General features: G+C 44.4%; 1 protein-coding gene across 5 annotated transcripts in view; it reads left to right on the top strand.

Moving 5' to 3' along the window:
• Positions 1-12,149, top strand: part of LOC124009508 (glutamate receptor 3) — a 119,057-nt gene that overhangs the window by 101,901 nt on the left and 5,007 nt on the right. For 3 of the 5 annotated variants that reach the window (XR_006834303.1, XM_046321372.1, XM_046321362.1), the window contains exons 13-14: positions 3,507-3,754; positions 8,133-8,247. Coding sequence is in view for 4 of the 5 variants with exons in the window: in XM_046321372.1 (XP_046177328.1) it covers positions 3,507-3,754; positions 8,133-8,247 (363 nt within the window). In the remaining variant the exon portion in view is untranslated. The remainder of the gene's footprint in view (positions 1-3,506; positions 3,755-8,132; positions 8,248-12,149) is intronic. The other 2 variants (XM_046321354.1, XM_046321380.1) reach the window with 1 other exon arrangement.

Raw genomic sequence — 12,149 nt, 5'->3', positions numbered from 1 at the left:
AGCCCACATATGATTGCTGATACCAAATAACACAAGCAGAGGAGCTGCACACATCTTTACCCAGACATTACCCTCTGTTTACACAGCATGGCTAAGCATGTCATGAACTATTACTCATATACCATTATTTACATGAACGGTCCCTCCCACTGACATTGTGCAGATGTCAAGCATGATTCAATCACGGCCCCGAATTCATCACATATCCAGCTACTGCTGAAATGTTCATGATACAATGCAAGGGGAGAGACAGCTTTATTTTATTCAGAAATGCATTGATATTGATGTTCTGTTAGATGCATCCATCTTTCAGAATGGATTGAGCAGATATTATCATGCAACTTCTGCGCAACGGATATGCTATAATATATAACATCCATAATATCAGTCTGATCAGGTCAGGTGTCTTGATAGTCCATCTGTAGTCCATCTGATATGATATCAACAATTATTTGTCTTGATATGTTTTAAGTGATAACAAACATGCTCTCACAGGGGTTTCAGTATTGACATTTAAAAGCACCTTCTGTGACCTTATACTGGATTCTCTGGCCACATTCATTCATGTCACCTGTATTGTGTTAATGCCCTCTCCCCTCTGACCTTCAGTGGAGACACCTCAGGTCCCCTCCCCTCCATTGTATTATGGCTTCTCTCTCTGAGTCCTGGGCTAAGGGCCCTGCTGCACAAAAGGTCCCTTTTTCAAAAAGATGTTGATCTTCCTTTGACCTGAAAATGATGGAGGTGTAAGTAGCAGTAATAGGAGCTGAATGTACTGCAGATTTCCACTGATTTTGTCAGACTGGAAAATATCTGCCCTTGATCTAGACACCCATAAGGGTTCAACATCTGTTGGTGAATAAAACCGCTGAGCAACCGCACCCCCGCTATCACCTCCCATATGGTCTCTCCCTGTACTCTTTAAATGAGTGTGTGATGCAAGGGGCTAAAATCCAGCTCTCTGGGGTGGCGTTATTGGGAATAAGTTGTAAGGGAAGCTGACTCGCCATTGTTCAAGATTACAAGTCAGCGCATGGCAGCTCAACTTCACGCAATTCATAGGTGTGCTGTTTGTGCAAAAGAAACTGTCACTAATGAGAACGATATGGCAGTCTTGACATGTGTGAATATTAGGTGATATATGTGAGCAGAGGGATGCCGATGCCAACATAGCAGCAGATGGTGTATATGCAGATCAGAGACTCATGTTTTCACTGCAGCATTGGTTTTTTTTTCTTCTCTTGTTTAATAATTAACATGTTGACTCATATTTGGCTCATGGATTGAATACCCCTGATCTGATCCTACCTACCCCCTTACATATCAGTTGTTCTGAGAACACCGTCATCTCTACAGGATACAGTGCCACCAAGGTGCTCCTTGTGTTCAACAGCCCTATTTAGAATTGACATTACAGTCCAATGATGGAATCATCAAGTTTATCAGGAGTCAAGCTCATCCCTGCAATATGAAGAGCAGAGGAGCAGTGAAGACGAGCTGAGGCCGTTAGGGGTTCTGTAGACTATTAGCATCCCAGATCACCTCCCCAGAACCACAGCACTCCCCCTGCACTTCTGTCACAATTATAATATATTCATATTCAGTTAACTCAGCATGAAATGAAGTGACATTGGGGTTTCTGTATCCAGCCACCTCTGTTAAACAGGTTGACACGTTCTATGAGGATTTACTGGGTTCAGAGCAATATGAGAAAGTGTTCATTATGTTTGCGTCGGCGTGCCACCACCTGATAGAAGAAACAGCTGAACGTCCAGATAATTATATCCCCAAAGCTTAATTAGTCAGTCAATAGCCAGCAGGAACTTAGGAAACCTCTTCCCCCTCAGAGCTCCTGCTGGGTCTGTAGAGTGATTTTGGAGAGCACATCAGAACTGGTGCTTCATGAACAATCAATATGGATAAGAGAGGAATTACAGATGCTAATGTGTGTGTGCATGGGTGCGTGTGTATGGTTGGGCGTGCGTGTGTATGGTTGGGCGTGCGTGTGTATGGTTGGGCGTGCGTGTGTATGGTTGGGCGTGCGTTGGCGGCTGTCTGTGATCAATCTGTTTTTCTGGTTAGTACAGTCATACATTTCACACTACAATCCACAATGGTCCACAATATCCAATACATACTGTCATTTGATATTGAATGTGACATTTAGCTTGATTCAGCTAATAAGGGTGGGCTTATGGCCAATTATCCATTCAAAAGTGAAAAAGATATGACCAAGCAAAGACTTGCCAGAAATGGACCCTCAGATTAAATCGTATTATCTATTTATCAATATTAAATGATGTTATTTGGAGCCCTGGACAATAGCTATAATTGCCAAGTTGACTCTGTTTTGTCAGATTAAGCATCCAGGTATAGGCTATTTATACACATCATTATAATTTGTAAATAGTTTTGTACTTTCTACCCCAATTGGTAGTCACAGTCTTGTCCCATCACTGCAACTCCCGTACGGAGCGGTGAAGGTCGAGAGTGACGTGTCCTCCGAAACATGACCCTGCCAAGCCTCAATGCTCGCTTAACCCGGAAGCCAGCCGCACCAATGTGTCAGAGGAAACACCGTACAACTGGTGACCAAGTTGTCACCAGTTGTACGCAGTGTATGTGCCCGGCCCGCCTCAAGGAGTCACTGGAGCGTGATGGGACAAGGACATCCCAGCCCTCCCCTAACTCAGACGACGCTGGGCCAATTGTGTCCCTCATGGGTCTCCCGGTCGCGGCCGGCTGTGACTCAGCCTGGGATCGAGCCTGGGTCTGTAGTAACGCCTCTAGCTCTGCAATGCCATGCCTTAGACTTCTGCGCCACTCGGGAGGCCCGGACACATATTTTTTTTGATCGTGAAAAGTTCCATCGCAAAGTTTCCTCCCAGGCAGTCAGTGTTTTCCCCACTCAGTCGGTCACTTGGCGGAAGGTCACATTAACCTAGTTTTGCCAGCCACTCAGAGGCCATTTTTAGCAGCAGCTCCCTGGGTGTGAGTCAGTCAGGGCAGGGCAGGAGGCAGACCAGGGCATGGCTGTGTTCTCCTCTCAGCATGTCATCTTGCTGCTCCAGGTGCCAGCAGCCCCACTGATCCATCCAGGTGACACCTCCAGAACCCCAAAGTGAAACGGCACACTGACTCACTTCCTGTCTTGTGACATGTGGAGAAGAGGGGATGTTGAAAGGGAGCAGGTGGTCAGTCAAGTGGTCATCCTGTCGACGAATGCTGAGGAGAAACATGGCCCTGCAGTTTTGTTTGTAGTGTGTTGTCAGCTTGTCAGACCTCAGATCTGCTGTTGGCAACATGCCCACTACAACTGGTTCTTTAGTCAGCTCTCTGGGAGCACAGCACTCTTAATGACTCATGGAACATATGTACACTGTATATGGAGGTGTATGTGTGTGTTTAAAGTGTTTTATTTAGGCACCGAACGCTATGGTTTACATTTTTTTAAATACACCACTAACCTGCTTTTGTCTTCTCTCTCCTTCTCTTCCCAAATGCAGCGCTCCAAAATAGCAGTTTATGAAAAAATGTGGTCTTACATGAAATCAGCTGAACCGTCAGTGTTCGCCAAGACAACACCAGAAGGGGTTGCCCGAGTGCGAAAGTCAAAAGGCAAATTCGCCTTTCTTCTTGAATCCACAATGAACGAGTACATTGAGCAGCGGAAACCTTGTGACACCATGAAAGTGGGCGGCAACCTCGACTCTAAAGGATACGGTGTGGCCACACCTAAAGGCTCAGCATTAAGGTGGGTGGGATAATATAACAATATTCTCCATGTTGTTATAGTATTCCACCTACCCTGATGTCTCGTGTCCCATTTCTCTTCTTCCTCATTCTTCACTTTTTATTTTTTGAGGTTCATCAGGAAGGTAAAGGTATTTATTACAGATGTTGGATCTTAACTTGATCACTCTTTTGTCGCATAGAATCTTCCTGCGGCATCAGGAAATTCAAATGAGCCTTGTGAATCCCGGAAAATAATCAGTTCTCTTTCTCTCCATGCAGGGGCAGTCAAGTCATTGGGATCAGGGCTTGCTATCAAAATAATATTATCGCTCAGCGCTAGGCCCCAGTCCTATTACTGCTACATTCAAATGTACAAAAATGTATCTGAAATGCAGCCATTCACATCAACAACCGTCGTTTTATATAGCTTAATAACTCAAGATATATATTGATCTCCAATAGGCTACGACATGCAAGTGTCAAGTTTATCCTAAGGTTACGAAGGAACTGTCAAAATTGAGTTGAATCGCTGCCTGGGATGGTCTAGTGGTTAGGGCCGCTGCCTGGGGTGGTCTAGGGGTTAGGGACGCTGACTGGGGTGGTCTAGTGGTTAGGGCCGCTGCCTGGGGTGGTCTAGGGGTTAGGGACGCTGCCTGGGGTCTAGTGGTTAGGGATGCTGACTGGGGTGGTCTAGTGGTTAGGGACGCTGACTGGGGTGGTCTAGGGGTTAGGGACGCTGCCTGGGGTGGTCTAGGGGTTAGGGACGCTGCCTGGGGTCTAGTGGTTAGGGACGCTGACTGGGGTCTAGTGGTTAGGGACGCTGCCTGGGGTCTAGTGGTTAGGGACGCTGACTGGGGTCTAGTGGTTAGGGACGCTGCCTGGGGTCTAGTGGTTAGGGACGCTGCCTGGGGTCTAGTGGTTAGGGCCGCTGACTGGGGTGGTCTAGTGGTTAGGGATGCTGACTGGGGTGGTCTAGTGGTTAGGGCCGCTGCCTGGGGTGGTCTAGTGGTTAGGGACGCTGACTGGGGTGGTCTAGTGGTTAGGGATGCTGACTGGGGTGGTCTAGTGGTTAGGGCCGCTGCCTGGGGTGGTCTAGGGGTTAGGGACGCTGCCTGGGGTCTAGTGGTTAGGGATGCTGACTGGGGTGGTCTAGTGGTTAGGGACGCTGACTGGGGTGGTCTAGTGGTTAGGGACGCTGACTGAGGTGGTCTAATGGTTAGGGACGCTGCCTGGGGTCTAGTGGTTAGGGATGCTGACTGGGGTGGTCTAGTGGTTAGGGACGCTGACTGGGGTGGTCTAGTGGTTAGGGACGCTGACTGAGGTGGTCTAATGGTTAGGGACGCTGACTGTGGTGGTCTAGTGGTTAGGGACGCTGACTGGGGTGGTCTAGTGGTTAGGGCCGCTGCCTGGGGTCTAGTGGTTAGGGACGCTGCCTGGGGTCTAGTGGTTAGGGATGCTGACAGGGGTGGTCTAGTGGTTAGGGCCGCTGCCTGGGGTGGTCTAGGGGTTAGGGACGCTGACTGGGGTGGTCTAGTGGTTAGGGACGCTGACTGTGGTGGTCTAGGGGTTAGGGCCTCTGCCTTCAGCGTGCACATAATAGACGTACTGTGTTGGACCAACGCCCTTCTGGCACAAATAACTCACTCCCTCCGATTGACTTGATGAAATTACACATTTCAACTATGGACATTCCAGGGATATTCTACCTCAGATCTTGATAGGAAATTACCATACCAGACACTTGGATAACATAATAAAATAAAACAGTAGGCTACACCAACATTAGTTTCCATTCATACAAAGTATCTTGGCAGACTTTGGTTGCAAGTGTAACACATGGGATATGAACCAAGGTCTCCCACAGGAGCAACCAACATCTTAGACCGTTTTAGACTCTTGGGCCGAGGGCTGACACGTGACCATGACCGACTCATGTCCGCTGCACAAGCAGGATTAGGTAACACCGACATCATCTTTTAGGGAGGTGACCAATAATGGTTGTAATTGAGATCAGTTGTGTGGATGAAATAGAGTATTGATGGATTAAGACTTCAGCTGAAGATAATCTAAATCTAATCAAATCCAATTTTATTTATCACATATACAATGTTAGCAGATGTTCATCCGAGTGTAGCGAAATGCTTGTGCTTCTATTTCCGACAGTGCAGTAATATCTAACAAGTAATCTAACAATTCCCCAACAACTACCTAATACACACACATCTAAAGGGGTGAATGAAAATATGTACATATAGATATATGGATGAGCGATGGCCGAGCGGCATAGGCAAGATGCAGTATATGGTATAGAATACAGTATATACATGTGGTATGAGTAATGTAAGATATGTAAACATTATTATAGCGGCATTATTTAGAGTGGCATTGTATAAAGTGACTAGTGATCCATTTATTAAAGTGGCCAGTGATTGGGCAAAGAAGCTGTTTAGTTTGTCTGGAAGCGTGATGTGGCCGGTTTTCTTTTTGTAGTTCGTGATTGCCTGTAGACCCTGCCACATACGTCTCATGTCTGAGCTGTTGAATTGCGACTCCACTTTGTCCCTGCACTGGCACTTCACGTGTTTGATTGCCTTGCGGAGGGAATAACTACACTGTTTAAATTCAGTCATCATTCTTTCAGTTTTGCCCGAATGCCGCCTTCCATCCACGGTTTCTGGTTAGGGTAGGTTTTACTGGTCACAGTAGGTACAACATCTCCAATGCCCTTCTTTATAAATGCACTCACTGAGTCAGTGTATAGGTCGATGGTGTTCTCTAAGGCTGACCGGAACATATTCCAGTCCGCGTGATCAAAACAATCTTGAAGCGTGGCTTCCGATTGGTTGGACCAGCGTTGAATGGTCCTCGTCACTGGTACAACCTAGTCTAGTGCCTTCGATGGTTGCAATAGCCCCTTGTCATTTTATTATATTCCAATAGGCTACATTCTATAGGCTACATTCTATAGGCTACATTCTATAGGCTACCCACTAGCCTATCCATTGTCACATAATGGAAGATATGAAAACTGATAATAGGCTAGCCTACTGTTTGTGTTTCCCTGGCTGAGTTAATGAGCTGATTTGAGCTGATCAGTTGATTTTACAGATGATTGACTGTAGAATGATAAACGTTCCTCCAGTGTGGATGCTCATCCATGTTTTATAGTAGAACTATGTATATTTAGTCAATTTAGTTATGGTCTTTGGTGTGGATTAAAATACTGTATTGTATAATATTGTTTAATATTTCATGTTATAAAGCTGTCAAGATGTTTATGTATTTGAGCCTATCCAAAGACGATTTTGGTGAGCTGAGACACTTTTCTCTGATGTGCAAATGTGGCCTACTGTAGGCTCAGGCTGGTCACTAGATCACCCAGCATTGGGTGAGAACTCACAAAGCTTGCAGGCGGAGCGAGTTACTTAGACCACTGCACTATGGCAGGTCACAATGCTCTAACAAGCACAAAAAAAATGATTTTCAATAGCGAAAAATACATCTACCCCCTACAAATACGGAAATGTATTTTAATCTACATAAAATGGAGCCTGTGCGTAACCTACATAAGGTACCACGTAGGTGTGGTACTGCGTTGTATACAAACACCTCTTCCAGCTGCACCCTGGCGGTGATTCTAAATATTTCTTCAGATATTCAAATCCTTCTGCTGCAGGATTATTTTTCTCCTGCGACGAAACTGGTCAAATTAAGATCGGACATCAGTATGTGTTTCTTTAACTCACGTCTAGACGTAAAGCCGTTTCGATCATGTTCTCTCTATCTGTATGGTTTGTTATTCTCTGTGTTGCTCTTTTTCTTTCTCTTTAAAGGGAAAGTACTCTTGGTATATTAGACATATTTACTAAATTCATTTGTATGTTGACGTGCCCCCCACCCACCTCTGTTGTTTTTCTCTTCCCCTCAATCTTTCCTCCCTCTGTTCTCCTTGGTGTCCCTCTGTTCTCCTTGGTGTCCCTCTGTTCTCCTTGGTGTCCCTCTCGGGCAGTTCTGCATTGCTTCTAATTTAACAGTTCAATGTGTTTCTTTCAATTAACTTGCTAGAAGCTGCATTGTCACTTGTGATGAATGTTTCGTGCATGCTGTATGTTGTCGTTATTCTTCTATTCTCTATGACAAAGTGTCCCCATCCCGCACACTTCAGTTCTGAGCAATGTAACCCTCCATACCACCTCTCTAATATTGAACCATTTCTTTGCTGTAAAACGCTTCTTACCTCTCCACACCGGTGCAATTCTTTACCGATTTGTCCTTTTCGTGCTCCCCCTTATGAATCATTTGATATTATTACTATTATTACAATTGACTAATATTATAGTATTAGATTTCTCACGGACCTGTTCATTTTCTTACAAGTTATGTTTTATCGTTTCAAGAAATGCTGTTAACCTGGCAGTGTTAAAACTGAATGAGCAAGGCCTCTTGGACAAATTGAAAAACAAATGGTGGTACGACAAGGGAGAGTGCGGCAGCGGAGGAGGTGACTCCAAGGTCAGCCTCAATGTCACCAACATCGGGTATCGTAGAGTAGAGTAATCGGCAAGGCTGTTATATCACTACTGTAACCTATAGGCCCCAACCACAGCCCACGATGGCCCTGTAACAGAAAACTGTGTGGCTTTTTCTATTTTATTGTGCAACTGAGATCAAACTGGGAACCCTTTACTTGGCTAATGGAGGAAAAAGACCAGTAACAATTAAGATATTTCTGAGAAAAAGACGAGGTATTTGTTTACTGTACGTACAGAAGAAGAGAGGAGGAGTTGAAGCTGATTATTATTCACGATGGTGGTTAAGTACATCCACTGTGGTAAGATAGCATGTGAGACCTCTTTTAGGAGGTTAGTGTTCTGTTCTACAGCAGGGCTGTTTAGTGAGATATTTCTTGAATTTCTCCAGAGGCTTTTTAGTTTAGGTCTTTGCCCTGTGGTTGTGAAAGGCAGAATGTATAGAAGGGGTGATTGTACATTTCCTCTGCTTTTTATGTCCACAGGGCAAACATGGAACGTGGAATTACAATGCTCTGTTTCACTGAAAGTGGATGAATAATTTGTCATTTATGTTGAGTTAAGTATTGACTAAGAGAATAACATGGCAGTGTCCATGAACCCTAGCACTGAGGTGTACTGTAGCCCTCTCCAGACTCCCTCAACCTTGGGTGGTAGGACAGGCGAGGCGAACAGCGTAGTCTTGAGGGGACTAAGCATTGCAGGCAAACGTGAGAATTCTAATGACAAAGTGACACCAAATGTTCCAAACCTCTGTCTGATACCAATAACATCACTGTAAACCAGTGTTAGCTTGTCACCCTGACAGATTCCTTTGGTTGGTCTTAGTCTCCAAGACCAGTCAAAGTCTACCTACCCATGGCCGGCCCTGCCCCGACCAATGAAACGCTGCAAGAGGGTGGAAAATTTGACCTGATCTTGGGTTTCAGAACACGAGGGCACAGCGACAGCCCGACTGTGGATCCGTCTCCGTCTCTACTCTTCTGCATCTTGACCATAGTACACTTGACACATTGTAGAAGACCAGGCAGACTGACTTTGATGTTGTTGACTCTAGTTATTCATTCCTGAGCGTAAGCAGGACATGAATACTATCAGCAGAGCAACACAAAGCAGCTGCCTCGTCCTGCAAGCAATCTGCCTTGAATCCTTGGTAGAGAGAGGGTAGACTCAGCCATGTTATATCACACCTGCTACATTTCTGGTTTATTATTTTATTCCTAAAAATGCATGTGTTGGTACTTTAACAATGTGCTTCAAATATATTGTATGTAATAACCACTGAGAGAGGAAACCCCAATATATTCTAGATAGACAGCTTCTAAAAACACTATAAATATAACTCAATCTGACTTTGGCAATTTATACTCTAATTATACTACAAATACCAAGGGGAATTAGCTCACAAATGAAAGTAGGCTACGTTTTCCTCATATTTAGCACATACATACAGTTGAAGTTGGAAGTTTACATACACTTAGGTTGGAGTCATTAAAACTTGTTTTTCAACCACTCCACAAACTTCTTGTTAACAAACTATACTTTTGGCAAGTCGGTTAGGACATCTACTTTGTGCATGACACAAGTCATTTTTCCAATAATTGTTAACAGACATATTATTTCACTGTATCCAATTCCAGTGGGCCAGAAGTTTACATACACTAAGTTGACTGTGCCTTTAAACAGCTTGGAAAATTCCAGAAAATGATGTCATGACTATAGAAGCTTCTGATAGGCTAATTGATATCATTTGAGTCAATTGGAGGTGTACCTGTGGATGTATTTCAAGGCCTACCTTCAAACCCAGGGCTTCTTTGCTTGACATCATGGGAAAATCAAAATAAATCAGCCAAAACCTCAGAAAAACAATTGTAGACCTCCACAAGTCTGGTTCATCATTGGGAGCAATTTCCAAACGTCTGAACGTACCACTTTCATCTGTACAAACAATAGTACGCAAGTATAAGCACCATGGGACTAAGCAGCCGTCATACCGCCCAGGAAGGAGACGCGTTCTGTCTCCTAGAGATGAACATGCTTTGGTGCGAAAAGTGGAAATCAATCCCAGAACAACAGCAAAGAAACTTGTGAAGATGTTGGAGGAAACAGGCACAAAGGTATCTATATCCACAGTAAAACGAGTCCTATATCGACATAACCTGAAAGGCCGCTCGGCAAGGCAGAAGCCACTGCTCCAAAACCGCCATAAAAAAAAGCCAGGCTACGGTTTGCAACTGCACATGGGGACAAAGATCGTACTTTGTCCTCTGATCTGATGAAACAAAAATAGAACTGTTTGGCCATAATGACCATCGTTATTTTTTGGAGGAAAAAGGGGGAGGCTTGCAAACCGAAGAACACCGTCCCAACCGTGAAGCACGGGGGTGACAGCATCATGTTGTGGCTGTGCTTTGCTGCAGGAGGGACTGGTGCACTTCACAAAATAGATGGCATCATAAGGTAGGAAAATTATGTGGATATATTGAAGCAACATCCGTCAGGAAGTTAAAGCTTGGTCGCAAATGGGTCTTCCAAATGGACAATGACCCCAAGCATACTTCCAAAGTCGTGGCAAAATGGCTTAAGAACAACAAAGTCAAGGTATTTGAGTGACCATCACAAAGCCCTGACCTCAATCCCATAGAACATTTGTGGGCAGAACTGAAAACGCATGTGCGAGCAAGGAGGCCTACAAACCTGACTCAGTTACACCAGCTCTATCAGGAGGAATGGGCCAAAATTCACCCAACTTATTGTGGGAAGCTTGTGGAAGGCTACCCGAAACGTTTGTCCCAAGTTAAACAATTTAAAGGCAATACTAATTGAGTGTATGTAAACTCCTGACCCACTGGGAATGTGATGAAAGAAATAAAAGCTGAAATAAATCCTTCTCTCTACTATTATTCTGATATTTCACATTAAGATAAAGTGGCGATCCTAACTGGCCTAAGACAGGGAATGTTTACTAGGATTAAATGTCAGGAATTGTGATAAACTGAGTTTAATTAAATGTATTTGGATAAGGTGTATGTAACTTTCCGACTTCAATCGTATACTCAAGGAAATTCCATACAGCAGGTTAAGAACTGGAACTAGTAACTATTTGTGCTAAATATATTTGGATGTATGAGAATCAGGCGGTGGGTGTAAAGACATCATTTACACCTCCATGGGTAAATCATGTTTCTTCTGTGTGTCATATTTTCTCAGTTGTGCATATTTTGTCCTCATGTTTTGTTTTAATGTTATTTGATATTTTCCATGAACTGTTCATACTGTGTATTTGAATTGTATAGTTTTGTCTTTGTGTATGTTTTGGGAGTGTTCTGTTTGCATTGTTTTCCAGTTCTTGTTCTGTCACCTCAACATAACATAAACCACACACATGATAAGCACTCCTGAATCATACTTGGTGGAAACGGTGACATAGTCCATAGACCTCCCCCACCACAGACACTGATATTATACTCTCAAAAAAGAACTGAACATTGCTTTTTTTACTTTGCTCCTCCTTGTTGGACTGGATCAAGACTGGATGGGCCTCAGCATGTCTACCTAGCAGCCAGCAGAAATCACAGGCACAAGGTGATAGCCATCTGAGAGGCATGCTCAGTACAGCACGCACATCAGCATGTGTCATTATTGTGTCAGCCACTACTGGACAGACAGACAGACAGACCCTCTGTGACACGTTAGCTAGGATAGTACAGACTAGGCTAGTACAGTCCTCTAGCTCGCTGTTAGCCAGTCAGCTCTCAGTCAGTTGACCTCTCACTTGCTGTCATTCCTGTTGTGGGTCACTTCCTGTGCCTGCATGCCCTCATAGGATGCCCTCCCGCCAGCCCTGGATACGTGTCATGCAAGAGGGAACTAAATCATCGCCTG

The sequence above is a fragment of the Oncorhynchus gorbuscha genome, linkage group LG02 (genome assembly GCF_021184085.1).
Source record: "Oncorhynchus gorbuscha isolate QuinsamMale2020 ecotype Even-year linkage group LG02, OgorEven_v1.0, whole genome shotgun sequence".
NCBI classification, from domain to species: Eukaryota; Metazoa; Chordata; class Actinopteri; order Salmoniformes; family Salmonidae; genus Oncorhynchus; species Oncorhynchus gorbuscha.
This window is presented reverse-complemented; position numbering and strand designations above follow the sequence as displayed.